The 19,525-nt window shown below is 45.8% G+C and overlaps 1 protein-coding gene across 1 annotated transcript; it reads right to left on the bottom strand.

Annotated features, from left to right (window-relative positions):
- Nucleotides 1-1,652: 1,652 nt before the first annotated feature.
- Nucleotides 1,653-17,669, bottom strand: fam184aa (family with sequence similarity 184 member Aa; the record flags this gene model as incomplete). The annotated part of the gene is made up of 24 exons (XM_079296262.1): nucleotides 1,653-2,005; nucleotides 2,754-2,884; nucleotides 3,824-3,928; nucleotides 4,078-4,195; nucleotides 4,333-4,479; nucleotides 4,630-4,814; nucleotides 4,908-5,035; nucleotides 5,392-5,545; nucleotides 6,583-6,680; nucleotides 6,772-6,886; nucleotides 7,692-7,842; nucleotides 8,145-8,266; nucleotides 9,583-9,744; nucleotides 10,086-10,208; nucleotides 11,846-12,031; nucleotides 12,131-12,312; nucleotides 12,626-12,761; nucleotides 13,143-13,304; nucleotides 13,515-13,688; nucleotides 14,096-14,302; nucleotides 14,594-14,692; nucleotides 14,815-14,949; nucleotides 15,050-15,127; nucleotides 17,514-17,669. The coding sequence occupies 24 exons, from the start codon at nucleotides 17,667-17,669 to the stop codon at nucleotides 1,891-1,893; spliced, it is 3,369 nt and encodes a 1,122-aa protein (XP_079152388.1). The 3' UTR covers nucleotides 1,653-1,890.
- Nucleotides 17,670-19,525: the final 1,856 nt, after the last annotated feature.

Genomic DNA, 19,525 nt, shown 5'->3' with positions numbered 1-19,525 from the left:
TCAAGTAAAAAAAGAACGACAGACTGTACACCAAAAAAAACCGGAGATGTGCGGATTTCAAGTGAGTGACAGCAGCGTTATGGCGGTGGTTCTGTTTTCACATGCTCTATGGCCTGCCCCACAGGCAGAGACACACGGCAACAGACTTCAGTCACCGACACGAGCTCCGCGACCAAACACTCCTCTGCATTTAAAAAAAAATGGTTCTCCATGTCGCTGACAGAACTCTCTCTCTCTCTCTGCGTGTCTCTCGTCCACTGGCATCACAAACAGACCGTAGAAAAACAGTAGCTTGTTACATTATAAGTACTGTAATAATAAAAACACCAGGGGCGCTTGATTCACCTCCTCTTGATGTTTCCCCTCCTGGGCCTGTTGACGTGTCTGGGAATGCAAATCAAGCGCCCCTTTAGCTAGTTCAGAGGTTTGAAAAGGACTTTCAAACTGTATGTACACGGTCACCGCACTGGGACAGCAAGCTAAAGTTACTCTTTTTTTCCTTTTTTGCTGGTGTCGTCATTGTGGGATACTGTAGTTCATCGTACGGTAGAGGCCAAAAAAAAAACCAACCAGAATCAACAGCTGGGTCTGTCCTTTTCTTCCTCAAGGACATGAATGCGTGTATATATTTACTCATGGAGACAACATGAGCGACTGAAGGCGAGTATCAAGGCAGAAATCACTCTGTCCTCCTGGCTAAACATTCAAAGCACTTCCAGTCAGATTACAGCTTTGTAAGACACATGTTGCTGTATTAAAAAGCAAAAACTCATCTTATATGGAGCTGAAAACATTTCCTCCTCATATACAGTTACTTGTGTCACACTTTACTCTCTGCAACACTGTTGGCGACGCCTTTGTATGAGCTTAAGAAGCCGGAGAGGAGCAGGGAAATCATTGTTATTATGTTTCTTAAAGGATAATTCAAACCAATTACACTTTTCTATCAGTTATGAATAAACAGCTCAGCCAATTAACCACTTTATTTGTAGGTTTCCATTTTTCACTGCTCTCTCTACTGGAAATTTCATCAAATAATAATGGTAATAATTTCACTGTTCGACTTTGTTTTCTCTTCCAAATAAGTTCAACTAGCCTGGAGTTTGTTTTCAAGCCGTCTGATCGTTTGACTGCTTGTGTTTCTTTCCCGGTCAAACTTTCAACAATCACCTTCGTGAGAACACGAGAAAGATGATCAAAACTAGACAAATACTCCAACACCCAAGTTGTAATATATATATCGTAATTATCCTTTCATACTCTCTATTGTTCAGACTAATAACACAGCCTTCATCTTTACATCTTGAAGCTAATATTTCCTCTTACGTTTGGGGAAGAAATGAGTAAATCTAAGCAATTACTGGAGCCGCACATTGATTTCTTTCCACTTTCTGAATATGCGCTCTAATCTCTGTGTGGAAACCACACATTTAAACTTCAGAGTGGAATTCAAATGCGTCTCAGTACCTCCACACTTCTATTCTACATTTTTAAGTTAAACTTTTGGGTCTAAGGTTACCAAAATAAAAAAATGCACAGGTGATGAAGTCATTTAAACATGCATCTCTCGGCACATTACAGCTCATACAAATGTCCCGTTTTGCACAAATGCACGTGGTATAAAAGCGTTTATATTCTGCTACCATGCACACTTTCATGGTGACGCACCGACAAGCAGCGCTTCTCGTCACGCTCACCATGTATGGAAGCCCTAAGGTTGCAGTCACGCTGGAATCTCACTGCTGCACATGATGGATGGGAGCGCTGTGAATGGCAGTTATGTCGCCCAAATTACTCAAAATCGACAGTGTGATTGCAGTCCAACTTTAGCTCTCTGTCCCATTCCCTCATTCTGTTTGACAGATTTTTCTTTTTTGTTGTTGTTGCCGGTCAGAAAGTGAAGTACTGGGCGTACAGGTCCTCTTCTTTCACGACGTGTTCTTTGCTTTTCCCCGCCTCCGCCGCTCTCAGGTCGGATGGCGTCGTGGCGTTGGCCTCAGGAAGGCTGAGGGAGGAGGAACAGGCGTGTGGAAATGAGGCGAAGGACGAGACAGAGAGAAACTGAACATACAGATACGATTCACGTTTTAGCACGGTAGCTTGCTCATCCACCCTTTCTCTAAACCCGGATTACTTTCGGCTCTGCTTCCGAGATTGAAGACTTATGGAAAGATACGGAACAACTTTTCCTCCTCTCAATTCAAAATAACACAAAAAACATCGAAAAAACGAACAAACGAGTAAAGTATTCCTCCCTTTTCGTTACGTTTCGGTACAGTAGAAAACTATAAATGCCAGAGAAATGTACTTGATTTTAAAATATATTTATTCATTACAACTAACATCATGAAGTTATTCTTTGACTTTGACATTTGCAACTTGCACTTCTAAGTGCTTTAAAATCACTCATTCTCTCGCTGCGTCAGGGATTTGTCCTTTTTATATGAGAGTCTATTTCAAAGAAGACTGTCTACGACGTGTGTGCGTGTGTGTGATAGTTCAATGATACAAAAAGGGGGGAAATGAGATGATAAAGCATTGTGGATCAAAAAGAGATTATATCTTCATTATACGTCTCTGTTGACCCTGAGCTGATGGAGAAAGACTGCAGCGTTCTGGGGAGGGTGACTAAGGAGCGAGGTGAGCTACGCAGACAGTCGGGGCATCAAACATCTGGTGATTCCCGCCCTGACTCCCGGTGAAGTAAAGGTGAACGGAGGGCAGCAGTGGCAGCAAGACAGATTGGTTCTCACCTCCTAAAGCTCTGCAGGCCCTGATGCTGCACCAGGGCTTCCTGAGGATGAGGAGCATGAGGAAGAGCAAGGCTTGGCATGGGATGATGTGGAGGATGAGGAGAAGAAGGAAGAGGAGGAGGAAGAGGATGCTGAGGAGAAAGAGGAAGAGGGCTGAACAGCGGAGGGGCTTTCCCGAGTCTGGGGAGGGACCTCCACCTCCCGTCCCTCCTCTTCCTCTCCTTCATGACTCATGGTGGGAGGAGGCTGACGAATCAGAGAGCTGACTGGCTAGAGTACTGGTAAAGTAGCATCCTGTAACCCCGCATTATAAGCTAACGACACAGATAAACAGAGTGTCATCCAGTTCTTACACTTTGGGAAAGGCGAAAGAGAAAAGAGAAACTCGCTCTCACTACAGCTTCAACATGGAGGGAAATCCAAAGCTGGACACACCGGACCTGTGACCTATTTTTGTTGCCGAAGTCAGAAATGTTCGAATCCTGCACGTGGGATGCGAACGTTACCGGATGTCGTGAGCAACAACAGCATGAGGAGAAGGAAAGGACAGAAGGAGAGGACCGATGTTGTCATGAGGCTGAAATCAAGCATCATTGTTTCTGAGCGATAAAACAGAAGGTATGAAGACTGCGTGCACAGAGGTCAGTCTCTAAGACGAACCTGACGTGAGGCTGTGTGGAATGGGGTGATTTTGTGCTTTGGCGACGCATAGTGCTCAAAAAAAACAGGAGACATTTAAGGTAAGGATCAAATATATCGACAATAACGAATAAAATCAAGCACAAGGACGCTCTCTTCTTGCAGTGTGCAAGGTGCAACAACTAAACAGCCCTTGTCCCTCACTGCGGATCAATTTCAATACGAGGATAGATGTACAATGTCGATAAATAATCATGCCAGCGACCTTTATTACCTCGAATAATGATCAATATTATTTGGCAACTGTATACAGAAGGTGGATGACTGCCAAACTGCATGCAGTGGCTGCCTTGGTGCTCTTAGGCCCTGTGTGGGTGTACTTTTTGAATTTTTGTCATGTGGTGATTGATTAAGTTTCTAAGATCGCTCACCTTGATCAGAGGGTTGATCACACCGACGTTGGCACTGGAATTGAAGACCTTGCTGAAGCCCGTCTCTCTGTTGACCAACTCCAGCTGGTAGAACTTCTTGTCGTCCTGTGAAAAAGGCGACCCAAGATATTCACAAGACTTTAAAAAGGTACTTGTACTGAGTTCATTGATATGCAACAAACACAAAGTCAAAATCCGCGTCCACGAGAGATGAGAAGGAGTTTTACGCCCCGGACGCCACCGGGTCTACTCACCACCAGCTTCTTCACCAGAGCTTCTCTCTCGGTGACCATCTCTCTGAGCTCTGCGATAACATACAGGTCTTCTGGTCGGCTTTCCCTGTTTCGGAGCTTGTCCTCCGTCCCCTGCAGCCTGAACGCACAAACACCACGTACAGAAGCAGGTTCGATGACGTCACGGCGAGGAGAACGCAATGAGTTCTACCAGCAGAGACACAGAAACACAGTGGACGCCCCAAAAGGAGCAACACGACAGACTCAACGACTTACAGTATTTGTAGCGCAGTGATCTTGTCTTTGAGGACCTCCTGGGCCTTGCTGAAGTCAGCCAGCATGATCTGTGTTTCTCTGTGGTGGAGTATGCTCATCTCCCCCAGATCCCTCTCATGTCTCTTTGAAAGGTCTTGCTCATGGGCCCTACGGCAGAGACCGACAAAACTCACAAACTCAGCTTGGGTCAGATGGTGTTGAGTCACAGTTTGGTTCCGCCCCCTTTGATAACTTATCATTTGGAGGATTAAGCGAGTCTGTAAATGATTGTGAAATCGATGTCTGGCTGTTTTGTACCTTATCTGATGGTTAGCTTCACTGCGAACCCGCAGCACCTCTTTGCCCTTTATCTCCAGCTCTCTGGTCAGAGTGTCGATGGTCTCGTTCAGAGAGTGGATCTCATGGTCCAGGTCGGTGATGCGATTGCTTCGGGAGCACAGCTCCGCTTGCAGGTCTGAGAGACGAGCGAGGAGATCCTGCTCCTAGAAGAAACACATGAAATCCAGAGAGCCACGAAGATGTCAACCAGCTCACGTGCAGGACGAACAAAACAGAGAGGGAAAACAGACAGCTACCTGCTGGTGGCTGTGATCCATCGCGCTCTCTAGATCTCGTTTGACGCAAGTGTTGTCTTTATGGTGGAGCTGCTTTAGATGCTCTATGGACGCAGCATGGAGGTGGTTCAGCTCTGCACGAAGAGATGCTGCCGGACAGAGAGGAGAAACATCAAGCAACATCTCAGGATCATGGGAAGGAACCGTGACATCACTGTGAGAAGAGATATTAAAGAAACAACAGTGGATCTTGCAATGCAATCTGCTGTTTTAATCCCATTAAAGTTTCTCAATGAGTCTCTTACTAACAGAGGTTTGCGTCACGTCTTTGATCAAGGCTGGTTGTGCTTCCTTCTAGTTCTTTAAAGATCACTACGGGAATAAGCATCAACGCAGCAGGTAGACACATAATCACCGCAGGTAGAAACATCTTTGCTGAAGGCAGAAGAGTCGTCCGTGTTGTCTTTAAACTACAGCAATTTGGTTTGTGTGTATAATCATGTACCCAGCTTGGCTTTCCCCTCGTCCTCCAGCTCAAATCGCAGCGTCTGCAGCTCCTGGTCTGACTGCTGTCTCAGGATGTCAAAGGTCCTCCTGTGGGCCTCCTTCAGAGCATGGACCTCCTCCCTCTGCTCCTGCTTCAGACGCTCCTCCAGGGCCTGGCAGAGGGCAGGAAAGCATCGATATAACCGATCAAAAGTACATTTGTTTTCCTCATGTGGCGACATTTGTAATTATAATATTTGAGGAGGAAAGAAATCGTTGCATTTATGAAGACGCGTCGTCGGGAAATTTAACCCAGCAGACAAACAATAAGCACTGTAGCTGTGTCCCAATTCTGCACAAATTCTCATCAGTGAAAATGAATGAATGACAAGCAATTACAGTCAAAACAGTCCGTATTCAGACTTAATCCGCTTCTATTCTGAGCATTCTGCTGGACACTAGTGGTCCCACGATGCACTGGATAAAGGAAACATTACAGTAAATAGCTGACTTTGGTTCAGCTCCACTAAGGCAGTAATACAACTCAGAATTAAGCATCAAATCATTGGAACAATATTGTGTGTTGGAAAAATCAGCATGAAGAATGTAATCGTGAAACATTTGTTCCATTTGGAGGAGAAAGCTCATGAGTTAATAAACGATAGATGCTAAACCCACTAAGCAGCCTTAATGTGCCACATAATCAGTGGTGTGAGAAGTATTATCAATAAAGAAATGTGAAAAAGACTTGTTTCGTTTAGCGGTCGTGAAATCACACCAGCTGAACTGCCTCATTGCCATTAAGGTGCATTATGTGACCCATGACGCCGTTAACATTAAAAAAGGAACCTGACACGTCACCTCGGTGCCATAATCATTTTGTTCAATGAGGCAGTAAGAAATGTGTGCAATGTGATTAAATATCTGCGCTTCAACCATAAAGTCAACCATCAGCTATTACCACGACGACTGACTTTCAACGTCACTTCGCGAGGGAATGGGAGGAATTAAAGTAGATGAAGCTAATGAATGAAAGAATAATTCAATTAAAACTAATGATATTAGAAAAACTAGAACACCTTTCCCCCCCCCCCCCCCCCCCATATACTTAGACTGTTTGTGTTGGTAGTTTTGCAGACCATCACTCACAGACTCACAAGTAATACGGCCAAAGAATGCACACACACGCTTCACGTGTACCCGATCATACCCTGATCTGGTGCTGCCTGGCCTCCTCCATGGCGCTCAGGGCGCAGCAGTGAGCCTCCTGTAATCGATGCTCTCGCCTCTGATGTTCTCTCTGCATCTCTGCAAACAAACACGAGACAGACGACGCGTTTCATGAAAACCTCCACGGTCAGATTGCATGCTGCTGACCTCGGAGGAGAGGCCCGCTTACCTTTCAGCTGTTGGCTCAGCAGCTCCCTCTCCTGGTTGAACTGAGACTGCAGCTGCTGGAGGGCTGACTGCGACTGAGACAGCTGCAGCTCCAGAGACTGCTTCAAGAGAGAGATCTGGACAGAGAAAAGAGGCAAAAACACAAAGAGAAGCAGATATAGTTGCTGGTGTTCATACCGAAAAGCAAAACAGTCATCTGAGTATGTAAAGAAATGGAGAGACGGATAAAAAAAGAAGAATATATGGATCGGTCAATGTGCCAAAACATAGAAGCATCAGGAGGGGGTGTCGACACATGGATACGAGCCAAATACTGAGAGCTGTCGCCGGAGATTTCGCCGCTCCTGTCAATGCGCCGACAGCTCGTCAGACAGCGAGCGACAGCACACAGAACCGAGTAACATCACATCACACAAAACAGTTCTGTTTTGAGGAGATATTGAGACTATTATATGTATATACGTGTATGAGGAGAGATATGGGCTTTGGGGGGGGGGAAAGAAACGAATTAAAAAACAGAAGCCGTGTTTCTTTTTTCATTCTTGCATCGATGAACAGAGAAACTGGGCAAAAATGCCACAGGAAGAGAAGTTAAATCCTTCCGTGTTTTCAGGCCGATTCAACGTTGTGAGAATAACGTGAATCGTAAAGCAGGTGAAGGGGTTTGTTCAGTCGGAGGACGCAAAAGCCTGTGCGAGTGTGTCCGAGACTTCTTTTTGCTAGATGAAGGCCGCTATTATCACCGCAAACACACACACACACACACAAAGAACAACTGCATGCATGTGCACGAAACAAGACGGCGCACCTGCACCTTGCCAGGTGTGTGTGAACAATCTAAATCGGTGGTCGCAGCGCGGCGGTTGGTGTGGTGCGTACCTTGTGTTGTGTCTTTAAGCAGTACGAGTACATGTGTTTCACCTGTTCCAGCAGGTCTTCCACCTTCCTCTGCCAGCCCTCTCTTGCCGCCATCATCTCCAGTTCTTTCTGCTGGGAGAGCTGAGTCAGCGCCGCCTGCTTGTCCGCCTCGTACTCCTCGGCCAGCTCGTCCTTCAGCAGACGCACCTCCTCCCTGCGGGGGGGGGGGGGGGGGGGGGGGTGTAATGAGATTTATTCGATTGGTTCTGCTTTGTTTTTTCTCCTGCTGAAGGATATCTGCAAACAGCCTCTCGCTTCCTGATTGTGTTCACTTCCATTCTTCTTCTTATTAATGTCCATGAGTCGACTTGTTGTGGTAACAACACGCGTGTGTGGGCGAGAGACGACAGAGATGATCGAGAGAACAAATGGGCCGAGCAAAACAGGAGAAAGTGAGACCGACAGGCCGACAGCGAGTGTAACACGTATGAGGACTGTTGTTTTTGTTTTTTTTACCGCAGTGCATCTCTCCATTTCTGGTCCAAGTCATCCGCCATCTTGTCCATCTTCTGTTTCTCTTCTGTTCTGATGGACATCACTCTGGCGTCATGCTGCTGTCTCTGGGTCTCGATCTCCTCCTGCAAACACAAACAGGCGCACACATTTTATTTAAATACTCTGCTTTTCGGATCGTCAACAGATAAAAGTCGTCCCGAAACACGCTTTTTATTGAATTTATTCTGTTGCCCCACAAATAGTCAGGTTTTCTAATATATTTTTAGTTTTATAGCTTCTATCTTTTCTTAAGACAACAAATGAAAGTGTCATTGTCTCAGGATAAACTTCCTTCATTTGTATTTCAAGTCAAATTCATTGGATACTATTTTTTAGACACTTTTGAACTGTATGTACTGAAATAATTATAATCCCTGGTCCAATAAAGAGTTTGACACTCGGTGACAGAGTGCAGAGTCGTCAACAATAACAACGCGAAGCTACTGAAAGTAAGCAAATCTCAAATTGCCGTCTCTGACCCGATGCAGCATTTGAGCAGCTGCGCGTCGGATGACTCATAATGCCCACCTCCACATCTATTTATAATGCCACCGCTACAGGGCATTTATAATGTGCTGGTTCCCAGGCAGAAACCAACTTCACCGGGTCAGCCGTTTCCTGCTGCCCAAGAGGGCTTATCTGCTAAAGACTTCATTAAAAGACCGAAAAGCTCCGTTCGGCTTCGATGTGTGAATTTCCACCAGCTGTGAACTTTTTGACGAAATATTCTCACTTCATCTTTGTGCACGTTTGTGTTTGTCGACTTTGTTACGTTCAATTCATTTCAATTTCCCCAACAGCTGCCAACTTCTAATAATATTGCGAATAATAATAATGTGAACAAACAACGACCGGTCTCTCTCGAACACTCACTCGCATAATCTTCCCGTCTCTCCCGTCTCTCTTTTCAAACACAGGACCACTCAACTGAAAATAGCCTCATCATCATTATCTCACAGCTGGCCTTCAGTGCTGCACTTATGTCTCAGTTCAATCCCATTTCCTGCGTTCAAAAATGTTCTTCCTCTCTCCCATCTTCTTTCTTTCTCGCTCCCTCGTCGGAACTTTGGAGCATCGAGTGACACTTTAATTCCCTGCTGAACCCGTCAGCAAACGCCATGAATTTAGGTTTGTTTTTGGCTGGCCGGCTGACATATTTGATAGACTTACTGTCACTGTTTCTGACTTAAGATGGAATTGTATTCACTACTCATTATAAGTAAAGTCGAGCTCAATTGTTACGCTTCCAATGAATTAATTCCAGAGAATTATTATTAAAAAGTGAAATTTGTCAACAGGCAATCTTACAGTTTAACTTCTATGGAGACTAGTTTCCAATAATTAACAAATGATGGACGAATCTTTCCTTGGGGTAGAAGAACACGCACACGTCCCTCACCTGTAGGTCAGTTAGCAGGTTGCTGGTCTCTCGGACGCGAGCTCGAGTGGCGTCAAGCTCAATCTTGAGTTTCTCCTGCGTTTCCCTCAGACAGCTGATCTGCGTCTGAGCTGAACCCATGTTCTGCTCGCCTTCCCTCACCAGCTCCTGGAGGTGGGACACCTGAAGAGATCAACAGAGAGGTTCATGCATCATCGTCATCATCATCAGAAGAAGATTGGTTACGTTTTAGGACTCAAAGAAGAGTTGACTTAAAGGGATAGTTTGGATGTTTCGAAGTATGAGGTACTTTCCGCCTCTATTGGTTCATTAGTTTGTGTTATCGTGTGACTTAGATGAATCTAAAGTAACTCTTTAAATCACCAAAGTCCCGGTAGACCAGCAACTCCGCTCTGCCGACAAAGTAGAGCGGTGGAGATATTCTAAATACACCGACTGTGGAGCGGTACCTCATTCAACCGCACTATAGAACATCCGAAACACTGCGTCACTGTTTTCCGCACCTCCTGATTGGCCATATTGAGCTTGGCCGAGAGCTCCTCTTTCAAGTTGTCGAGTTGCTGCTGGAGGCGGTCTCGCTGCTCCTCCAATGACAGACGCTTGATCTCGAACTCCTGACTCATTTTCTGGAGAGGAGAAGGAAAAGAAAGAGGAAAAGATGGATGAGGAGAAGAGGAAACGAACCAATGGTTACTATGAAGGCCTTGCCGCTCTTTCCTTTCATAATAATTTCAGTTGTATCAAATGTTTCCCTTTATACGCTGAAGAAATGCTAATTTAGCGAATGCACAACTAATCTGAACTCTGATGATCACGCAGCCGTAGATCAATGCTAGTAGATGGGCTAAATTTGCGTCACTGTACACACAGAGACCCGCAGAGTCCAGACTAACGGCTAAAGACAAGACCGTCATAGTTACCTCCGTCTGCTCACAAACCCGTCAGATGATTTAATTAATGAACATACACGCGCAGAAGAACGATCGGCAGCAGGGAGATGAGAGAGATGTGACCGCAAAGCCTCGATTCTGCTGCCGTCTCAAATTGCTTGAAGTAGATTGTGGTGAATTATGAATTGATACGGAACAAGCAATTTGGAGAATTCGTCATTGTATTGCCTCGGTTTTAGAAACTCGTTGATATCTCGCTGACAGATGAAAAAGATGAAGATTAAATTGTAAAAAACGACACTTTCGTCTTCTCTTTCCTCTCCGTCTTCCTGCGTCCTCTCTAATTTGTCTTTTGTATGAAAACAGACATTCATTCAAAGATGACGAGGCGCAGCATCGCTCCGGCTTACATAATATTTCCTTTTTCATCAAACTGTGTACCGGTAATCATATCAGAGGCGGAAAATAATCTGTGATGTTGAAGGGATGGTCTTTTTGAGACACAATGCTGGGAGCTGCTCTGTGCTCGTGATGTATCATGCTGCCTTCGTGCCTCTGAGCAATTCACTTCCACTGGACGTCAACACGCTCCAGTATGAATGGGATTCTTAATGGCCGCTGAACGCAGGTGGAGCCATGCGAGCGTGAATAAACCGGGTGTAATGTGCTGTAAAGGGCTGCACGCGGGAGGAAAAAACGAGCGCTCTAATGTCAGCGTGCGACTGGACGGTCATTTGATCTGTGTTTCTTCGCAAAGGAGGTCATTGGTATTGGAGAGCGAATGAGGAGTGAAAGAAGGGAGAAGACGGGATGGAAGCCGCAGAGGGAAACACGTGGAGAGAGAGCGATGTTGTTTCCACGTCTTAGTCTTAATGTTAACCAAATTAAATGTGTGCAGTCAGCTGAGCGAGCGGCTGGTTTCTCGGGGATACATATTTCTTAATAGACTGAGGCCAATTGCACTGAGGAGGAAATGTAATCGCTCATGATGCTGCACTGACAAGAGACATACGAAACCCTGAGAGCGGCACTCGGGAGTTGGATGTAATTGCTGTTTTTTTCAATAAAAACGTGGCCTTTTCAGTGTTTTACCACCGTGGGGTCTACGTAGAAGCTCAACCGAGATGTCTGCTTTCGTAAAAGGGAAAACGATGAATAAATAGTTCAGGCAAACAAGCTCTGAAACTGTTTCCCTCGGTCTGTGTGTCCACAGGAAGATTCAAACAGGAAAAAAGAAATTCAACATTATTCTTGCCATATATTTTAGACTAAGAAAGATACAATAACAATCACAATGATCTCCGCTGGAGAAAACGGTAAAAGTGTGAAAAAAGTTTTAAATTTGGATGTTTTCGTTCGAACATTGGACAAACCGTCATGAGGACCGACGTCTCGTCCTCTTTCTCCTGCTGGGCCTCCTCCCTCATGGCCTGGTGTTTCCCCTCCAACTCCTCCAGCGCTCTGACCTGCGCCTCCTTGAAGCGATGCATCTCCTCCTCGTAGTGCGCTCTCAGCCTGCAGAGCTCCTTCTCATAGCCCTGGTGCTCCTCACGCAGAGACTGAGGGGGAAGCAAAGGAGGATGAGAAACGTTGGAACGATTTAACGACCCGTTTCTCCTCCTCGGGCTGGACTGGGACTAAGGGAGGGTTCATAGCACCTGTTCTAGTTTCAGCACTTGTTGTTTGTGCTGTTCGTTGGAGGCCTGGCTCTGGTTGAGCAGAGCCTCCATCTCCTCGTCCAGCCGGCTGAGCTTGTCCTTCAGCCGGCTCTGCTCCTGGTCCAGGCTCCTGATGGTCGCCTCATGGGACATCTGGGTGGCCTGCAAGGAGCCAATCTGACCTGTGAACAGCCAATTTAAAGTGTTTTGGAAGGGGAACATGTTGAGCGTTATAATCCGACGTGGGGCCACGTGTATAAACGATGCATATGCACCGTATCCAATGTGTGAATGCGTTGTTTTTTACAGAGAATGTGGATTTCAAGAGTGACCCGTGTGAGATATGATCAGGTGCAAGAATAAAATGAGAGACAGCGTCTAATAATAAAGAAGAACTACTTGTCTGGCCCTGATAAACAATTGCCCGGTTTCTCAGTTTACCTAAAATATCGGCAAAACATCTGTGCACACTGTAACGCCAGAGGAGCATCTTACTGGCTTTATGGAGGATTTCAGTAGCCTGCTGTTGAACTCGTTCCCTGCTGCCGTCGAGTTCATACTCGGTGTCCTTCAGCTGCATCACCCAGATCTCTCCGTCCTGGATGGCCTCTTCCAGCTGCTTGTGCAGGTTCTGCAGCGCACACACACAGAAACGCGCAGATGTTCCCACAATTACAACCACAGCAATCCAACACTCAGCGGTTTCGTGACATCTCTCCCACTGCAGCCTGAGAGTCACATGAAGCGTGAAAGCTGTTCAAGACTCTGCACATTTGCCTGCAGGACCGCCAGAGCACACCACACGAGGTTCTTGAAAAGCGTCTTCGCCCAGAGGCTTTCACTTTGGTCTTTGTTTTCTGCAACTGTTTTCATCCAATTCAGCCCACTTCCCAACCCGCAGACTTTAACACTGGAAATACAAGAAGTTTGTCTGAGCAGCAAAAGCATGTCTGAGCGCTACTTTCACGAAGAACAATCCAGTGAGTCCATCGACGCACACACACACACACACCTTGATGGTTCCCTCTGCGTTGGCCAGCGACGTCTGCAGTCTGTTGGCCTTGTCTCGGTTCTCCCTGGCCTCCTCGTGCGCTTTCTGGAGCTCACTCCTCAGCTTGGACAGCGAGCGCTGCAGCGCTGCCTCATGAGCCTGGAACTCCTTACGAAGCTCCACCTTCACAGGAGCAGAGAATGACACATCGATTCACCCTGAGACATGAGCACAAATCCTGCAGCAAGCAGCAGATGGAGCTTCGGGGAGAGAAAAAGATTGGACTTGCCCTTTGCCGACCCAAATAAATGCCACTAAACTTGCATCTGCTGGATTAATGCCGCCTTTTATTTGTCTGTGTGTCATATTTTTACCGATATGTTGTTGTTTTACCTCGGTCCTCTTCCAGGCCAGCAGGTTCTCCGTGGTGAGCTGGTGTGTTCTCCTCATGGCCTCCAGCTCCCTCTCGTAGTACTCATGAGCTTTGCCCAGCTTGGCCTCGTACTCCTCCACCAGATGGACCTTATCCCTCGTTATCTCCTCCACCCTCTCCATCAGTGCCTCCACCTGCGCAGAGAGACGGGTAAATGAGGATGTCGACTCAGAGCCGGAAGCTTCGGAATGAGAACCGCACAATATATTTTGAGCACATTTACCATATCTGTTATTTTTAAACGTAAATCTGTGATATTGGATATTTAACAGTTGAGAGGAAAGGAAAAATGGGAATAAAACAAGGGGATGACATGCAACAACGGCCCGTGGCCAGACTATAACCACATCAGGTTTATATTATATTCATAAACCAACTGCACCAACAAAACAAGCCGATTTTTTCCATTTTTAAAGCCAAAAACACTTAATAAGCCTCCAAAACAGCAATTACTCCATCAAGTAACTTGCTGTGTAAACTCTCCACAAAGGAGAACATGCTTCAATCATCTGTCTTCCTCCCTCTCTCGCTCGCAGCCCACCTCTTGTCTATGGAGCTCGGCCAGTTTCTCCTGGTCTTCGGTGGAGGTGGCGCTCTGGTTCTGCTGGTTGTTGAGGAGTTCCTCCACCTCGTGGCGGTGGACGGCCCTCAGCTCCTCCAGCGCTCGCCGCTTATCCGCCTCAAACTGGGCCTGAGTCTGGCTGAACGCCCGCAGCTTCTCCTCAAAATCCCGACGCATCTCCTCCACCTATTGAAACCACGAAACATAAACTATTCCACACTGCAGGTTCATTCATGCCCACTGCCTTCAGATGCTACAAAAGCAGGCGGAGCTGATATGTGATATGAGGCATGAGATATGTAGTCATGTAGGATTGATATTTTACTTTTTTTGTAATTTATATAATTCCTGCTTTATGCTTGTTGGATATATTGCAAAGGGGGGGGGACGTGAGGATGACGCGCCCATTGCTTTTGGCGCTCTAGTCTTGTATGTGTGTGTGTGTGTGTGTGTGTGTGTGTGTGTGTGAAGCCTTACCTCTCTGCTCATAGAAACCACTCTCTGTGTGTGCTGGGCCTCGGTGCAGAGCTGTGAATCCTCCATTCTCTGTCTGTACATCTCAAACTCTGCCAAGGCCTGACAGCAACAGAACACGACCGCGTTACATGACTTCACACGACACGACACAGTACACAACTGCTAATTCATGCAACCAAAGTCAGCACAACCGAACGTGTTGCCCGGCAGCAGAGAACGACCTGTCTCTTCATGTGTTCGTGGAGTTCGACAGACTCTTCCAGGCTGGCCAGCCGCCGCCTCAGGTCCGCCTCGTCCACCATCTTACTCTTGTACTGCATGATCTTGTCTCTGGTTTCGGTCACAATGTGTTGGACCTGAGCAGCGGCAGGAGAAAAAACAAACAAACAACAGCTGTTAACATACCGGAAAGCTGCAGAAAGAACTCAATATGATGGCGCTCCGTTGTGCTCGTACCTCGTCCTCGTGGGCATCTTTCAGGGACTCTATTTCCTCCTCGTGCTCGTCGTTCTTGGTGTTGAGCGCATAAATGACCTGCAGACAGGAAGGGAAACAAACTAGAATCTCAAATTCTTAAAGATGAGGTGAGAAGCTACGTACGGTGTGTGATGCACACGTGCATGGTAGTTATCCTCCATAAGGCGCGATGACACATGTAATTAGTGCTCTCTAGTATTTCCCAGTATTCTTCACGCGAGCGAGTTTGCGAAAGTGTGTCCACGTGATTGATTTGTTGCTCATTTTGTGCTCGTTGTTATTTACCTCAGTGGAATAATTCACAGATGTTGGCCTTCTGATTCTCAGCAGTAAGTCGGCCACGGAAGCGCTCCCTCAATTACACATGATAATTGAAATGGCTTTCGTCTCTCTCTCCTCTCCCTGTTGCTTTCATCCTTTCATCTCTCCCCCTCGTTGTTCCGTATCTCCCTCGGTCTCTCTCTCTAAGGGAACTTCATGTTACTTATTTGTCTAAAGCTCGCTTCCCACAAATAAATGCAATTGTTGTTTTTTTTCCCTCAGTGTCTTTAAGTGACTCTGTTGCAAAAGAGCAAACACCCTCTGATCCAGTGAGTTCTATAAAAACGAGTAAGTGCATTTCGGAAACCAGACAAAGTACATTGCACACAACAGGAATCTGGGTTCAACTGTCCAACTCTGACATCAGGAGTTTCAATATTATATGACACATGTTTCGTGCCATCTTTGTGGCTCCGCGCCAACTCTCCAGACATGATGTAATGGTATGAAAGACAAAATCCCGGATGTGTTGTTTCTTGTTCTTTGCAGCTACAGAGTCTCAATCAGAGCTGTGACAATAACAGTCCTGATCCTGGACCGCGGGTTTCGTCTCCTCAATCAGGTCTCTTTGTTGCTTGCAGGCGGGAGAGAAACAAAAGCTCAGTGTGGATATCAGACAGCCAGGCGCTCCGACGACGCTCGTGTGTTCTACAACTCTGTCCTACTTTCTGCCTGCAAGAGCTCAAAGCGCTGCTGCATGACGATGATTGGAGGAAGCAATGCAGCACCTGCAGTCACACACACACACACACACACGTCACTGCAAACACGGAGTTAGAGCCACCGGCAGTACACTGAAAGAGAACAAGGCTGTAGTTCATGCAAGAATTACCAACCCCAAGGTAGAACACGTGAAACACACGAGCAGCATCTGAAAATGTTTCCACAGAAGAGCAACACCAGTCAGCAGATAGTTCGCCTGCAGGTACCCCCACACAAGCAAAAAACACATCAATCTGCCATGACACCTTCAATTTTTAAACAGGAAACACCAGTTAGTCTGTGCAGTGAAAGATTGACAGCAGGCCCCAAGTACCCTGGACAGGTTGTCAGGTATCGAAGCTGCATTTCTCTGGTTTGAGGAGCAGGAAATCAATGTAAACACAGAAGAGCGCTGTCGTGTCAAAACACATTCTCCGAGTGTTAAATCTGTCATTTGCGGCCAATCTCTCCACCACTACAAACTGTTTTAATAAACCGCGGCCTGATAATCCTCCTGGATAGCCACAATTCCAATCTATCTGTTGTGTGTATTCGCTCAGCTCATCCGACTGTACACAGTGTCTGATTCTGTGATCGTATCGCCGTGCCGGTTATGTAAAATCTTCTGTCCTCTCTGCTTTTGTCTCCCCCTATAGAAGCGCTGTCATATAATCTGTGTTATCTACATTTTATCCACCAAGTCAAAAAGCCCGTCGACGCTGTAAACCGTCTCTGCCACCTTCCATCTTCCACTACGGCGCGACACGGTCGTCCCCCGTTTCCTACACTGGCTTCAGGTGGAGGACAAAGAAGCAGCCAGACCTCTGCATCCCTCCAAGATTACATAACTTCCCCGGCCCCTTGAGCAGCAATGGACGCCCCGTGATGGCAGGGAGCATGCACGGGTTAAACAGTAGAGGAGGTACAAGGGTAGAGCGTACAATTACGGCAAAACATCTGGGGGAAACTCTCAGCTGTATCAGTGTAATCCCTCATGCAATACAGTCTGTTTTCTGCAGGCAGAGTAAAAGCAGAGTACAGAATACTAGCAGCCTGCACACTGTAGTAAATAATCACAGGAAAACTCTTTCTACGCATGCATCACATTCACTTCCTCGAAAGCATCATAACACCTATTAGAAAACAAACCTTGCATCGGTATTTTAATGGTGACCTATGAACCCTGCAGGGATGCAGTGAAATATCCTCAAACCTGCTCCAAAATACAAAAACATCACACCTGCTGACCTGCACCAAACATGTAAAAAGCATAAAATAGCACCACATTCTTCCCCATCTGCATGTTTACAAATGACATCTCATGCACGAGCCTCCACCGTACTACTCCATCCGCATCCCAGGCTGCTCTGCGTGACTTTTGGGCACCACGTCCCGCATCGTGCACATCACAGCTACAGACCTTGGTCAGCTGCGCGATCTTCTTGCTCATCTTCAGGTGCAGGTCCTGGGTGTATTCCAGCGTCAAGCTCCCGTCGTAGAACATGCCGGACGCTGGAGACGGCGTAATGTTGTATTTGGTGCTGCACGGAGGCTGCCAGCCTGCACCCGTCGCCATTTTCACGGTGGGGGAAATAAACCCCAAACGCGTACGGTTTGACTCGAAGTGCAACGGAGCAGCGGCCGCTACGCGTTAAATCCTCCCATTGTTGGGGGTTGTGGTTAATCTTCCGTGTTTTTCCGCGACGGAGGAAGATGCGGAGCGGGGACAGCGCGCATCCGCAAGCGGGAGCGAGCGATCGGAGTGATGAGAGAGGCGGAGACGCGCGCCAGATGCTCAGCCAATGAATGGCAGGTTCAATTGACCGTAATGCAGCTTTCTGTGGCTTCTTCTTCTGTGGTGATACGTATCAATGAAGACACACAAGGCTGTCGGGAATATGGTCGTTTTAATTGGCAATCCCATTGTTGTCTATTGTATGAATTGATAAATAGTAGTGTTAATGTTGTGGGTTATTGTGACAACAATTAATAATGTCATTAATGCTAGCTCCCTGTTTCATTTATTTATTATTCTATTATTATTTTTGTTTTATATTCAATTGTCTGATTTAATTTGCCCCATTGCAGTCCTGAAATGTTTGAATTTAGCGAATAAGATTTATTATTTTTGATTATTATTGTTATTAGAAAAGGAAGAAGATAAAGTTTGAACTGGGGAAAAAAGTAAAACATATTTTGTGAAAGTATACAGTATCAAAAGACAATATGTAAAGACTAGTCACAGTAAAATGAACAACACTTTTCTCTTCATTGAGACTTCATTGCGTCACTGTAAAGATGCTGAATCTGTGACTAATCCTGCACTGACATCTGCTGGTCTGCAAAAGCTTTTTATCAATACTATTTTTGTGAATGATCGACAATCCATGAGTAAATCTGGAATCTGTAAACATAAACATCTAATTAATTATACATTTTAAAATAAATGAAAAGCATTCCTCACATTTACATGTGCATTTGTGAAGTTTGTTTGACATTTGTGAATCGATGAAGGCATTTGCGAATCTCAATTCTACGCTTGTGGGTTTGTTTTGGCTGGAGGTGTCAGAGTCAGTCAAAGGAATATCATTTTAGATGATTGGTCCATAACATTAAATGTCTCTTCACTTGAGCTTCATGCCCTGTAGATGGCACTATCCTCTCTCTAATACTCCTCAATGTTTCTATTCCATGTGTCAGTGAATAGAACCAATTTACAACAAGCTACACAAGCTTCAGAACTGCTTTGCAGGGACGCTTTGAGATTAGATCAAATGAGATATGCTTGATTGTCCCCATGGGGAAACTTATGGGCTGCAGCTTCACCGCATCATTTGTCTCCAGCAGCATCCTTGCAATCATTTATATTCAGATGTGCTATTACAAATGGTACAGGTTTTCTATTTACAGGGGTGAGGGAAATAAATACATTAAGGAACAAACAAATAGTTACATTATAAACCTACGCAAGACATCTATTGATTGGTGGGGGTGCATCATCTTTATTTAAGTCCATCCATTCAACCATCCATCATCCATCCATCCTTTAATTCATCAATGCATTCATCCATCCATCCATCCATCCATCCATCCATGCATTCATTCATTCATCCATTAATCCATCCATGCATGCATGCATTCATCCATCCATCCATGCATTCATCCATCCTTCTCCAGTCTTACTGCCAGAGGGCTGTTCCAAAAAAAGCACATGTGAATTCCTCCCATGAAGAATGTTCATGACATGTGAAATATTCACATTCAAAAAATACCCAAAATAAAGACAGTATAACATCTTCGTTTAAAACAGGCATTCATCCCAACATCTATAGATGAGCGGTAAAGAGAGAGAGAGAGAGAGAGAGAGAGAGAGAGAGAGAGAGAGAGAGAGAGAGAGAGAGAGAGAGTGAGAGAGAGAGAGAGGTGGGTGCA

The sequence above is a fragment of the Melanostigma gelatinosum genome, assembly GCF_949748355.1.
Source record: "Melanostigma gelatinosum genome assembly, chromosome: 24".
NCBI classification, from domain to species: Eukaryota; Metazoa; Chordata; class Actinopteri; order Perciformes; family Zoarcidae; genus Melanostigma; species Melanostigma gelatinosum.
Note: the sequence above shows the minus strand (reverse complement) of the source record. Positions and strands in the feature narration are given on the sequence as shown.